Source organism: Eubalaena glacialis, chromosome 12 (assembly GCF_028564815.1).
Source record: "Eubalaena glacialis isolate mEubGla1 chromosome 12, mEubGla1.1.hap2.+ XY, whole genome shotgun sequence".
Lineage (NCBI taxonomy): Eukaryota > Metazoa > Chordata > Mammalia > Artiodactyla > Balaenidae > Eubalaena > Eubalaena glacialis.
In genome coordinates, this window is record NC_083727.1 from 87,545,845 (window position 1) to 87,560,200 (window position 14,356).

At 42.1% G+C, this 14,356-nt stretch overlaps 2 protein-coding genes across 4 annotated transcripts; both read left to right on the top strand.

Moving 5' to 3' along the window:
• Window positions 1–4,447: 4,447 nt before the first annotated feature.
• LOC133102381 (uncharacterized) lies at window positions 4,448–8,192 on the top strand. Of its 3 annotated transcripts, none has more exons than XR_009702936.1 (2): window positions 4,448–4,828; window positions 8,087–8,173. XR_009702936.1 is itself a non-coding variant. In XM_061207363.1 (2 exons), exons 1-2 carry the CDS (start codon window positions 4,790–4,792, stop codon window positions 8,177–8,179), a joined length of 135 nt encoding a protein of 44 aa, XP_061063346.1. In that variant the 5' UTR covers window positions 4,575–4,789; the 3' UTR covers window positions 8,180–8,192. The 3 variants fall into 3 exon arrangements, 1 of the variants encoding a protein (XP_061063346.1); XM_061207363.1 differs by having other exon boundaries at window positions 4,575–4,828; window positions 8,084–8,192; XR_009702937.1 differs by lacking the exon at window positions 4,448–4,828 and adding an exon at window positions 5,033–5,314 and having other exon boundaries at window positions 8,084–8,154.
• Window positions 8,193–8,510: 318 nt separating this feature from the next.
• Window positions 8,511–12,973, top strand: PTP4A1 (protein tyrosine phosphatase 4A1). The gene is made up of 5 exons (XM_061207362.1): window positions 8,511–8,634; window positions 9,774–9,866; window positions 10,194–10,324; window positions 11,242–11,316; window positions 12,046–12,973. The coding sequence occupies exons 1-5, from the start codon at window positions 8,530–8,532 to the stop codon at window positions 12,161–12,163; spliced, it is 522 nt and encodes a 173-aa protein (XP_061063345.1). The 5' UTR covers window positions 8,511–8,529; the 3' UTR covers window positions 12,164–12,973.
• The last annotated feature ends 1,383 nt before the right edge of the window (window positions 12,974–14,356 follow it).

Genomic DNA, 14,356 nt, shown 5'->3' on the forward strand with positions numbered 1-14,356 from the left:
GAGTAGGGAAGAGACATGACTACTGCAGCTTTCTGTTAAATAAATGTTATTATGCTTGGCAGAACCTGTTCAAGAACACTCCTCCTTATGTAAGGCTGACCCTAGTAAGGCTGCTTGGGTCAGTGTCTGTCTGGATTCTGCAGCCTCAATGCCGACTCTGTAAATTAAATCTGTCAAGTGACAGCTTTGCCATAGCACGCATAACAAACCTTTGACATTTATTGATACTCCATTCCCTTTCTCTGGCCAGATTAAGTTCTCCTTTCCTAAGCTATTTTTGCCTCGCTTCAGACTGTGGCATAATTCAACATGTTCCTAACAATTTCATGGAGACTGTGGCCCTCCTGATTTCCAATTCCCAAATGATTTTCTGACGTGAAACACAGTTTCATCTGACTTGAAGACATACCTAAGCAATTTTTGGGTTTGTATTCAAGTTGATTAAACTTAGACATGAAAAGTAAAGGGACAGAAAATGGACATAACAGAGATTTACTAAAGAGAGTTGTTTCTTAAAATAGTTTTTAAAAGGTTTTTCGAAAACTGCCTTAAGTCAGTTTTACAGAGAAAGATTACCTCTAATGATTGGGTTTGATGACTTAATAAAATGTTTATTTCTGATCCAACAGGATTCTTTTATCTAAAGGTATTTACATCTTTAGCACCCACTGGGTAGGTGACTGACAGTTTCTATGTCTGACTGAGTCAAAACACAATAGCCCAAGTACAGGTACTGATTGGCCTACGGACTTTGACTGGCTTGTGACAAGCTTAATTGCTTGTTGGAGATGGCTGTGTCTAAAATTCACATAGAAATGATGATGTAGCACTGCTGTTTGATTTTTATTATTCATCAAAAGGATGAACTGATATCCTTACCCCAAGAAAAAAACATTGTACTTACCTATGGGAACAGATGTTAGCGAGACTTACTGTGGTGATTATTTGTGAAACACACAAATGTCGAATCATTATGTCAGACACCTGAAGCTAATATAATGTTATATGTCAATTATATACCTCAATTAAAAAGTAATAAATACACAAAAATATGTGGCTATTAAAAAAAGACGATAAAACTTTAAATCAGTAACTTAGGGAAAGAAAACTAAGTCATTTTTTAACATAGAGCATGCTTTAGTTTTAAACAACATTCATGCGCTGAAAATTATATGTTCACAGAAATTTAAGTATACTCTCCATTTTAAACATTTTTTAAAAACTTATTTTATTTTTGGCTGCGTTGGGTCTTGGTTGCTGCACGCGGGCTTTCTCTAGTTGTGGCAAGCGGGGGTTACTCTTCATTGCGGTGTGTGGGCTCTAGGTGCGCGGGCTTCAGTAGTTGTGGCACGCAGGCTCAGTAGTTGTGGTGCATGGGCTTAGTTGCTCCATGGCATGAGGGATCTTCCCGGACCAGGGCTCGAACCCGTGTCCCCTGCATTGGCAGGCGGATTCTCAACCACTGCGCCACCAGGGAAGCCCTCCATTTTAAACTTTTTTTTAACAAATCACACAAGAAGATTCATTTTAGATATAAAATAGGCTGCTATATAACAGCAAAAGGAAAATAAACTGTTACAATGTTGATAGTAGCCATGGTTGTATCCCTGAGTTTTAAGGACACTTTTTACGTTTGGGGCTATACTGCACTTAAGATCACCCTCCCCACTATTATCCAGACACCCACTGGGGTATTTGCCTCTATTTAGTACACCTGGCACATCATTATATCTTGCAATCTAGTATTTCTTTTCTGGGTTGTTACTGTCACATTTGATCTTTCTATCACCGCAATGGTAATACTCTTGCTTTATTAAAATTGTTTTTATCAGACTTCCTCATGGTCTCAACCTACCCTTCATGGCCCTAATAAGTCTGAGAAGATAGAAAGGGTTGAAATCCTCCATTCCTCTTATATGTCTGGTATAAGTGGAATCATTCAATGTTTACTAGATCTGCCATCCTATAAAGATTTCTCTGCTCTTCATCATCAGTTTTCGCTGATTTGTAGTCTCCTGCAGTGCTTCATCTTCCATAAGGATTTTCCTCATAATGCTCTTACAGTAGTCTCCTTTACCTCCCAACTGTTGGCTTTTGAATTTTGAATATGCTGATGAAAAGTCCTGCCTACCATGATGAACTCAAGGACACATGTTTTGCTGAGAAAAGTTAACTGCTATCTGGGCATTTTGTTTAGCTGGAAGAGAAGTCTTCCATCTTAGGGCTTCTTTCGTGAGCATTGCCGTTTCAGAAGTGTTTCCTTACTTCCGGATGTCTGGACCACTATTTGCAAGCTTGTTGGCTCAGTCTGAACCCTCTGCTTCAACAAGTTCGGATGCTGATGCTCCAAGTGCAGATCTATAGAGGTTAGTGAGTCCTCTGACCCCAGGAGCCTCCTAACCAGGGATGGGATGGACCACTGTTTTCTAAGAAGCAGCAGCTTAAAACTGTTGGGCTCCACAGGGCACACACGCTCCGCAGTGAACCACAATACCACATGACACACATATAAACACGGCAGCTGCCCGAGTCGCAGACCCATGACAACCCTGAGAGAATTCAGTGGGCTGGGCAGCAAGACCACGTTTATATCTTGTTTAAAGTGTGTCCTTTCTCTTAATAGCAAAAGCTCTATCTAGTTTTTCATCCTTGACTGTCTTTTCCAAGTAGAGCAAGGTGGTACCTCATCTGAGAGGCTAAGACGCGCCCCCTCCCCCCTCCCCCTCCCCCTCCCCCCCGAAGCTGATTGGTCCACTTGGGAGCTTGAGCCCAGCTTTGAGAGCTTGATGAGCAACAGCTCACAGGGTATTTCATGTCAGCACTACTTGTGATCATTAAGGGATCTGGCTCACAAGCCTCACAACTTGTATCTCAAGTTCTACAAGAAAACTGGCTAATACTGATTTGGCTCTGCTTAGCTGAACTTCTATCTCATCCCACCAAACTCATTTTTTGAAAAGCTTTCACTCTTCCAACTAGCATCACTGTGCTGACAAACTTTTGGCGTGAGAGCAGCTGACTGAACATGGGTTTTTTTAAACTACACTATTGTAGATGTTGGTCAAGCATTTTATTTATTATGGTGTTAACTGTTCCCATGATACGTCGCCAATATTTTCTCCCCATGGGCCATTAAATATTTTAACTTTGTCAGGAGCCTTTTGCCGTATCAAAGTTTTAAACTTTTATGTAATGAAGGGGCATCATATATTTCTCAAGCTCTTTGGTTTTCCTTGACTTAGATGGATTCAAGAGTTTCCAAGGCAAGCAATTTCCTTAAGATGAAGGTGATTTGACTTTTATTCCCGTAAAAGCCTTCCTGACCCAACTCTTTTTTGAAAGCGCTAACTTTGTTTACAGAGTATGACGTTTATAAAGAAGTTGAATAACTATGCAAGCACAGTCTCTAAGTAGAAGTTCTAATAAATCCTAAGATGCTGTAGTACACTGACCAAGGAAACAATGTGATCCCTAAAGCCCTCTCCAACCTATGCTCAGTGAAAACAGCAAACAAAAGGCCTCAGTGTTAGTAGAAAGCCGAGTTCTTCAGAGCAGGTAAAACTCCTGTTTACTCCTTCCAGAGAGCAGAAGAGAAAGAGTTTTCAGACTAGAAATGACAGAGCTGCCCTTGTGTAACACAGAACAACCGTGATAAGCTTTACTTGTTAAGGGCCTAAATAACGAAAGACAGTGGGACGGTTCTGAAACGGAACAAAAAGGGAAAGCGCCAGCTTAGACGCAAAGAGTTCCATCGGTCCTTGACCAAGTCGAAGGCTCTTACAATTTTTAAAACGCTGCCTAACCTTCCCTCACCCGTGACAGCGCATCCAGGGAGCCGCAGCACAGAGGATGCATGGGATTCCGCAATGCCACGCTTGAGCCGGCCGCAGCTGCCCGCGTGCGGGGCACGAAGGCGTGCCTAGGAGAGCCCGCGGGCGGCAGAGCGCTCCGGCCGTGCCTCGCGATGCCCTCCCGCCTTCCGCTGGATGCTCGCCGAAAGAAGACCTCCCCGCTCGACCGTGCCCGCAACTGCGCCCGCGCGGTCCGGGCCCGGGGCCCAGGCACCCCAGGGGTCGTCGCCCGGCAGCCGCAGGGCCATAGAAACATTTATTTGATGACGGGGATCGCAAGGCGCAGGTGCCACGGTAAACCGCAGGCAAAGCCGACCGCGGTCTGACCTACGGCAGAAGGAAGCAGGGCCGGGACTGAGACCCGGTTCCGGCCCCGAGGGGACTGCGTTTATCAGCAAGGCCAACTCCAGGCCTCGCCTGGTGACGAGAGGGCACGCACTCGTCGGGGTTTTAAGGAGGAAGTGCGGCACCTCCTCCCTCTCCCGGCCCTTCCCCCTCCCCTCCCTGTCCCTCCTCCGCCACTTCCCGCCCCCGCCGGGTGGCGCTCCGACTGCAGCGCGGCGCCATTCATCAACCGGTTCACACCGGCAGCCGCCGCCGCTCCGTGACGTCCGCGAGGCGGACCTCCGCCCCTGCTCGTCGGCGCGCGACCTGGGGCCCGGCTGCGATTGGTGGCCGGGGGAGCGCACGTCAGGCGCGCTATAAATGGGAGGGCTTGTGACGCAAGGGCGCCTCGGCGCGCGTATTGGCCCCCTGGACTGAGGGCCGGTGAGGCTGCGCGCCCTTCTCGGAGCCGCTCGCTGTAGACCGAGTCCGGTTCCCCCGCCGCAGCCGCCGTCACCGCCGCCCGCGAAGCCGCCTACGCCGCCGCCGCCTCCGCCCCGCGACGACCGCCGCCGCCCCTGCCCTGCCGCCGCCGCCGCCTCGGGACCGGCTGTATGATTAGGCCACAATCTTCAATGAGTAGACATATTCCTGTGAGTACCCGCGCCCCGCGCCGCCGCCTTTGTTCGGAACCCGGCGCCCGCCCGCGTCCCGGCCCGAGTCCTGGCGGTCCTGGCGGCGGGCGGGCGCCGGGGGGCCGAGCCCGGGGCGCTGGGCGGGGCGCCCGGCGGCGCGGCGGCCCAGAAGCCGCTTCATGGCCGCTTCTTCGCCCCGGCGTCCTGCGGGCCCGGCCGGCGCCCGGAGGCCCCTTTGTTTGCCGCGGGGCCCTGGGATCGGGGACGTGGCCCGGGTGGGGCGCGGGCTGCGCGTCACTGTGGGGGGCGCGCCCCCAGCCCCGGCGGGCGGGAGAGGCGGCTACGCGCGGGCTGGGCAGGGCTCTCCGGCGCGGGGTCGGCGGGACTGGGCCTGTGGGCCACCGTGCGCTCCGCGGCCGGCACCGGCGCTTGGACAAAATGGCCTCGGCGCCGCACTGAAGGTGCGGCGCGAACCCGTGACCCGGGCCGGCGCGGCCTTGCCAGGTAAGCCGGCCGCCGCGGGGGGCGCGCCCCGCCCCGGGCCGCGGGAGCGAGTCCAGGCTTGTCCTGCGCCGGGGCGGGCTGGGCCGGCGGCGTCTTGCGATCGCGGGCTCTTGCGCTGTGCCTGAGTGTCCCCTGGCGCGCCGTGTGCTTGCCTTCTGTTGGCTTGTGGCGCCGTGGCGAGCCACACCCACGGCTGTGAGGCTGAGCTTGTGCCCGTGGAACCCGCCACCGTTCCCAGCGCGTGAGGTTGTTGCGCCGTAGCTGGCGCCGTGGGCTTGCTTGAGATCCAGATTGTGAGCCACTGCTTTCTGGTACTTTCTCTCTTTTTTTTTTTTTTGCTTCACCGAGCCGCTTTTGTGGGATCTTAGTTCTCCGAGCAGGCATCGAACCCGGGCCTTGGGCACTGAGAACGAGGAGTCCTAAGCCCTGGGCGGCCAGGGAAGTCCCATCCTGTCGCTCTTTTCGTATGAGTTTTGTTTGATGACAGTAGAAAAGTTGGAGGCCGGAAAACCAGATCATTCCCAGGAGTGAGCAGTATTTTACACATGCTCTACTCCGGGTGCGTTATCTAAAGCACAAGTAGATATGCGACAGACTCGGCAACGAACCGTTGGACGCAACAGAGATGTGTTGCTTGGACTCTGCAGTAGGACAGATCGGCTTAGGCTTCTTAACGGAAGTTGGTCCCCCATGCCCCCGTGTGTGTTATTGCGGTTATATGCAGTGGGAAGGGAACAATTCCTTGGTATTTCCAGACTTCTTATCATGGATAGTCTTTCCTGGGGCAGAGAAATGGGGACTAGGGGAGTGTCTCGGCCAGAAGAGAAAGATGTTAGGTATTAGTGGTCATTTCTGCGCTTGTGGAAATCCATCGTCCGTCTGTCCGTCGTCGTCCCGTCCCCCCCAGCCACTGGGTGCCTCCACTCAGTAAAAATAACCAGGTCACCAAAAGACTTCTTTCTGTATTGCTTTCTGTGCTTTCTCATGAAACCGCTTGCTTGAAAGGGGTGTATATGGCCAAACTCAGCTCTAACAGGAATTTCAGCTGTTCAGTATGGAAATCGGTGGTGTGCAATACTGTCTCTTCAGAAATCGGCTTTCAGTTGAAAAAAGGTAGTACGCGGAAATCAGAATACTGAGATAAGAGCCCTTGACCTTAACAGCTTTGCAGATCACTTTAATTCATTGTCATTGGAAAGGCACCAGAATACACTTTTTATTCTAAGGAAGTAGTGTGTAGGATTTGAAGGGAAAGTATAATTGAAATTATTTCCAGTTACTGCTGTCACACTGTTAACAGAACAAAGTCTTCAGTGGCAATTTAATCACTAATTTTCTTAGCCCAGCTCACAAGTCGATGAAGTAACATCTGAGGGTGGGTTTGAACAAATTTGGATTAATGAAAGTTATCTTGCTTATGGGACACCTATTAAGACATGATTCCTGAGGCTAGTTCCTTTATTTTCACAGAAAAATGAACTGGGTTTTTGACTTAATGTTTTCTGTGATTGGCTAGGTCTTCATACGAATTATTCTTCAAAACTTAGCGTTCTTTTAGAAACTATAACTAGCGTGGGACTCAGTGAAAATGAGATGAGATAGTTTGAATGTAGTTTTTTAAGCCTTTTTTAATGCTTAAATTTAAACTTAAGCATAGTATAAGGGAATCTTTTGATTTCAAAAGATTTTATTTGGTAATTGATCCATGAGAATATCTGTGAAGGGTTTGGGGCAGTGGGTGGCTCTCAGTGCTCTTGTTAACCTGCTATTAATTTTTTTTTTTTTAGTCCTCTGTTTACTCCCAACCACACAAGCTCCTTGTAAACTACTTGGAAGAAGACTAACGTCAACATCAATGTTTTTCGTGTATATATCATGAAAATATCCTGTGAATATTCATGTAATATTTGATACTAACATAAAATTGATTTAGATCTTTAAGGGGAACTTGGGGAAAATATAATTGGTGGTAGCAGTTACCTTGCTTTTGAGACCTATGAAAGAAATGTAAGGTAATTTACACCATCCCACCACCACCTCTCTCTACTTTTTCTTTCAATTAGATTTCAGTTTAAGACAGGGTAACTGAAATTTCGGTTTTAAAATACAAAAGACTATTACAATTATGAACGTCTTTTTATAGTTATAAATGGGAGTTCTGTGTATATGTGTAAGTGTGTGTGTGTGTGTGTGTGTGTGTGTGTGCGTGCACGCGCGCGCTTATGTTTCACGTAAGTTGAAAACTTGATTTCAAGTTGATTAACTTCCAGAGACTCAGATGAGAAATATCTGTTAAAGGGGAATGATAAGTGAATAGGTTGTTAAGGATCAAATGAAATAGTATGTATGGGAGCATTTTGAAAACCAGTTTCGTTTTTTCTTTTAAGAATATATTGACCAATATATTGAATTTTTGTAATACGTAAAAATATTTTGGTAGTTGGAAAAATCAATATAGAAAGTTGTACATAATAATTCAGAAGCATTTAAAACAAGTAGCCCAGTTTTAAAAGGAGTAATTACTAGAAGAATGTGTGTAAGGGATATTCACCAAATGTAACAATGATATGAGGGATATTTACTTAAAGTAATCCTTGCTTATTGATTTAATCTGTAATCACCGTTGTATTTTTGTGGTTCAAGTAAAAGTGTAAAAGGTGGCTTGGGCTCAGATTTGGAAAGATCATTGTGCACTTAAGTACCGTCAAAGCATAACATGGTCCTTTTGAATTGAAAACAACTTTTTTTCTCTCTCTTTCTCTTAAACAGCAGTTCTGTGGTGTTCTTGGTCACACATTTATGGAGTTTCTGAAGGGCAGTGGAGATTACTGCCAGGCACAGCACGACCTCTATGCAGACAAGTGAACTGTAGAAATTCATTACTACTCCACCAAGAAGCCCCCATAAGAGTGGTGAACCTGGACACAGAGGTGTTGAATTGAAATCCACAGAGCACTTTTTACAAGAGTTCTGACCTGGATGGGGTAAACCTCAGTGCACTTCCTTTCTCTTGCCTCAGTATTACTGGATTGAAGAATTGCTGCTTCTTGTCAGGAGGTTCATTTCATTTCCCATTACTCCCAACTTCATACTGAAAAGCACTGAGAATTTCAAGTGGAGTATATTGAAGTAGACTCAGTTTATTTGCATCATTTCTGTATTCAGTCTTTTAAATTCTTTCATAACCCTATTGAGTGTTTTTTAACTAAATTAACATGGCTCGAATGAACCGCCCAGCTCCTGTGGAAATCACTTACAAGAACATGAGATTTCTTATTACACACAATCCAACTAATGCGACCTTAAACAAATTTATAGAGGTAAGTTTTGATGTTTTTTAATGTCTCAAACTGATTGTAGTTTAATAGTGGAGCCTTTTATGTAACAAAATAAAATATTTTGGAAATTGTGAGGTGTTATGACTACAGTTCCAACCCTCAGAAATATCAGTGTCTTTACGTTAGAGGTGAATTATTTTATACATTTTGAGGAGGACATGTACTTGAGTTAGTTTAGATTTATAAGTTAATATCTAGTTCTTCATGCCTCACAGTTTGCTTAATTTAAATGTATACGTGGACAGTATAACAGTATGGCTCTTATCTTACTAGAAATTTGTTGGAGGGAGGCTCCGCTTGTGGGTTTTTCACATATTTGCTTATTAGCATAATGACTGATACTATAAACCAGAGTTAGTTTATGTCTTGGCCCCCTTTTGATGCTTAGGATGCAATTATCAGCTACTGATCTACTAATTCTATTTGTGGAAGGATTGTAATGCTGAATAATTTATTTGGATGCATACACATTTTATCTATAGATAATATCTATAGATAATCAGAAACAACAAACAGGCCTTCCAGATCACTTTTATTTTTGATTGTCGTTTATATATTTTTTGAATGCCAGAAGAATTATAATTAGTAATAATGCATTATGAGTCTTAAAGCCTCTAGTCTTAAATGGTGCGGGGTTTTTACACCGCATTTTTGAGATTTTATTCTGAACATACTTTTAAGGCTCTAAACTATACACTGTGCACTGCAAATGAGCAAAAGTTTAAAGAGTTAATATAAGTCAAGTCAGATGGCTTATAGTCATGAGTGATTCCTTTGGTCCTTTGTTCCTGAGTTGCTTCTGACCCTCTTCTGTTAGTGCTTCATCTAACCAAGGGTACCATGACTATAGACAGCTTCAGTATATGAAGGGCCATGGGATTTTTTTTTTTTAACTTAAAATTTATTAAAAATATATGATGTTTAACATTCCCTTTCCTTTTAATGCTATTTTAGTATTGTCACTTAAAACAAGACTTGTGACAATAAGACTTAATAAGACCGTGTTAAACATACATGATTTTCTGTTAACCTGTTAGAGAGGTGATAGAAATGACAAATGGTGAGCAAGAGTGACGTGATTATGAAGACTTCATATGCATTTTTACATATGTTTTATCCAGGAACTTAAGAAGTATGGAGTTACCACAATAGTAAGAGTATGTGAAGCAACTTACGACACTAGTCTTGTGGAGAAAGAAGGCATCCATGTTCTCGTAAGTGTTTAATGGTTCCCATATGTTCACAGTGCTGTGCTGCCGAAGTTTAGTCAGATAAACCACTGGCTTCAGAAAGCTTAATTGTTGCAAAAGTATACACTGTCTTAAGGTCCAAATAAAGGTGAAAGCTGAGCAGAGGTTTGAAGCAATAAAAGATCTTTATAAAGATTCAGCACGTATTTGCATTTCATTGGCAGTGGGGTTTCATAAAACATTTGTTTAAACGTTAAAAGAAAATGCTTCTGGCAACATTTGGGTGTTAGAATTTTAGAATTATTATACCGATTACATTAAAAGTCTAAAACGTGTATTCTTTTGACTTAGGATTGGCCTTTTGATGATGGCGCACCACCATCTAACCAGATTGTTGATGATTGGTTAAGTCTTGTGAAAATTAAGTTTCGTGAAGACCCTGGTTGTTGCATTGCCGTTCATTGCGTTGCAGGCCTTGGGAGGTAAGAGAATTTCTTAAACCAATTTAATGATACTGGTCTTCATTCTAGTTAAAGCTTGATTTTGACTCCCGTATAGACGCGGTTGTCAGTTTGTGAATCAGTTTGCTTTGTTAGGTTACTCACTGAGTTAAATTTAAAAGTAGGTGAGTGTAGCAGTAATGTGTTCCAGTACATGTGGAACTGACAGATGCTATCGCTGAAATTTATACTTGCCCACGTGGGCGGAATTACTTAATTGTGTGTTCTAGGTTGTATCCATAGTATTGGGAATCACTGTCCAAGCTCATTGGAAAAAGGATCATGAATTGTCTCTAAGGTGTTTTTGCACTGCATATGATGAGTTTGTGGCAGGGTTCTTGATCCTGGAGAATCCTGATTCAGTAGGAACTCATTACACAGCAGTGCCAAAATATACGTGCCCGTAGTTGTAAATTGCTACCACCACCCTCCTCCCCCACTGCCCAGACCATGGCCCTAGGGAGGCTGGCGTGAAACTGTGTCACAGTCTCATTGATAGTAAAACAAAGAAAGCAATTTTTTCCGGAAGATCTTTAAGTGGAAAGTATTTTTCACTGCTTGGAATTTAGAAAATATTGTCCACATGTGTCAAGATTTACCCTCTCCCTTAAATTTTTTCAGGACTGCTCTCCAGTGATACAGGTCTTAATTTCTAGGCTTATTTGTATTAGTTAAGGACATAGTTGTCTTTTTGGTTATAGATTAAAAACCTGGGTTTGATATGAAAATACTGATACTTTATTAATTTAATTTTTAACATAAAGTCCAACATTTTCTATAGGTATTAACGTAGGAAGTGCGGTAAATAATAGTGCTTTCGGATTGGGGAATGTTCAGAGTATTGAATTTTCCAGGATTTGACTTTGAAAAATAATTTACTATAATTCTTACCTTACCAGAGCTCCAGTGCTTGTCGCCCTAGCATTAATTGAAGGTGGAATGAAATACGAAGATGCAGTACAGTTCATAAGACAGTATGTATTTAATACGTTCTTTCCGTTTGCACTTTTTATTTGCCTGTTGAATGTTAGCGAATTTAAATATATTACTAGGAAAGCAATTTGTTTCCAAGAGCCTATCTGACCATTTTGTTCATTTTTAAGATAGTATTACCACCAGGGAATAGCTTACTTGTTTGCATTCCATGTAGATACTCATATTACAAAGATTCTAATCCAGTAATAATTCTGTAAATTATTGTTTTACTTTAAATTCTTGATTGAATATGTTGCTTGTTTATCTGCCCTTTTATTGAGGTTAGTTAAAATGCACAGATATCAAAGGTAGATGAATGGACGGTAACAGCCAAATAAAATACCACTCAGTGCAATATACAGAATATTTTGATCATTTCAGAAAGTGCCCTCATGCTGTTTGTAGTCATCTTCCCAACCACCAGGGGCAATCTCTTTTTGACTCATATTACAGTAAGTTAGTTTTGCCTTTTCTTGGGCTTTATATAAATGAATTGGTTAGTCTGGACTATTTTATAACTACCTCTCAAAAAGATTTAGAAAATTAACTTTTTACGGCCCTTTTCCCATTTACACGTGGGTGCTGATCCATGTTTCTACATTAAGTCACAATGTAATAATCAAAAAATAAATTGCTACACAAAAGGTGATGATCGCCTCCTATAGAACGGTAAATGTTAATTATAGAGGGACTTTGCTTTAATTCGTCTTTTGTTTTCTTGCTTCTAGAAAGCGACGTGGAGCTTTTAACAGCAAGCAACTTTTGTATTTGGAGAAGTATCGTCCTAAAATGCGGCTGCGCTTCAAAGACTCTAATGGTCATAGAAACAACTGTTGCATTCAATAAAACTGGGGTGCTTGATGCCATTGCTTGGAAGTGGAACCTAGACAGGACGGGATTTGTCGTACATGTTAGCCAGCACGTTGGCTTGGTGAAGTCTGATGAAGCTTCCATAGGAGTGTTGAAACGCAGTTTTACCAGGCCACAAGCCTGGCAGAATTGCAGCCTCTATGCTTGGGTTATGATCAACCTGCTTGGACACTTAGCAAAGGATTCTTGCTGTTCAGCATTTAAAATGTGCTTATCGTTTGTACCAATTGACTTTTCCTGAAATCATGCAGTATGGAGTCATTCATGTCTTTAAATCTGTTTCCATGCCAGATTCTTATCAGTATATAAGAAATCTAGAAAGACTAGGTGCCAAAATACCCAGCACAATTCTTGTTATTTTTAGTATTGAACTAAAATCCCAGGAACTATGAAAACTCTGGACCTTATGTGTTTTATTCTTTCCATCATTTCAAACATAGAAAATAGGGCCTATAAGGTTATTTGCTCACAGTATGTTTACATCTTCCACATTCATACCAGTATACATCAGATTTGCTCGTTTGGTTTTTTTTAATTAACCAAGTCTTACCAGTGATTATTTAATGTCTTTCTATAAATCTCATTTTGTGCTGTCATGGAAGACCTCCGTTTTGAAAATCTACATTGTACAGAAGCACATGTCTTTAATGTCTCCAGACAAAAAAGCCTTACAGTTAATTTTAATGTTTGCACTTTGGGGTGCAACTTACAGGGAGGGCCTGAAAAAGGAATGGGAGGGGGCTATTAAGTATTTTTAGTAAAATGTTGCCTTTGTCTTGTGCAGAACATGTAGAATATGCGCTTTAATTTAGTAAATATTTTTTTAAAATGTAGAAATACTTTGTTATTGTAGCTAAAACAATTCTTAATCATAAAATTTCTGAAATTCTTGTAATTTTTTTTCAAACTTATCTGAAGTTGTTTACCAACTTATTTTTGTTTGAAGTGTGATTCCCAACCTCTTGCAAAAAAAAAAGGGGGTTTCTGCTAATGAATTGAGCAGACATTTAATATTTTATATGCCTTTTGAGCTGTGTAACTTAATATTTGGATACTTGACAATTTGTTTTATTATGTGATTGATAAAATGGTGATGTGTATTAACGTCAGCTCAACCATATATTTATACTGTCCGGGAACATGTGGTTATAGTTCTGTGGGAGAAATAATTTGTCAGTGTTCACCAGCTTGTAAAAATCTAGTGCGAGAGCTTAAACATTAAATAAATGATGAAATGCATTTGTCGTCATTGAAGTTGTTTTGCTTAAAGTTAACTTATTTTGTAGAAAACGATAAGAAAGAATTGCACTTCACTTACTGCCATTTGAAGCGTGGATTTTTTTTTTAACAAATGAAGGATTAAATGAAGTTGGCGTGATAAGCTCCTTATATTTAGGCAGGGAACTATTTAATATTAAAAGTGCTTTCCATTATAAACTTTTTTTTTAAGGTTTAGATAATCATGAACCAATGTACTCTTATGTACTGAGGAGAAACTGTCGTGGAGGAAGGCCATGATTTGAAGCTCAGTTCCACCAACTAAGTGGTTTTGGGCAACTTAACTTCTGAGCATCAGTTTTCTCATTAGCATATCAATAATTACATACCTTTATAGGTTTTGAAATTAATTCATACATAAATTTTTGGCATGTGAGGTCTTAATAAGTGTTACGCTTCCTTCAGTAATCTGAAGTACTTTTGCATAGCTCGTGTTAATCTAAAAGGGAGAGATGTCCTTGTCTGATAACCCTTTTTTTAAAAAAATAGCTACAACTGAGTAAAAGCCTCAAAATTTGAGTGAAAAAATGATACTCCACCTTATGTTTTAAAGAATTTGCTTCCATTTCTTCATACCAGTTTAGCAATTAATATACTCCATTCTTGAAACTTAGGCTGGTTGTATGCATTAAGTTGTGAATGGAAGAATTAGTAGTAATTCTATAATTTGATATATATTGCCAGACTAATCAGTTGATTAATGTAGCTATCATAGCTACTTACATATTAAAGATATTATTATCAGGTAATTTTCATAATTCAATTACCTTATAATCCTATATTAGTTATCCCACATTTACACATAAGGGATATGAGCCTCTAGTTAGGTGATGAGCTCATAAGTGGTAAAAACTCAGGGACTCAAACCTGTGTGACTGTCCACTCTACCAC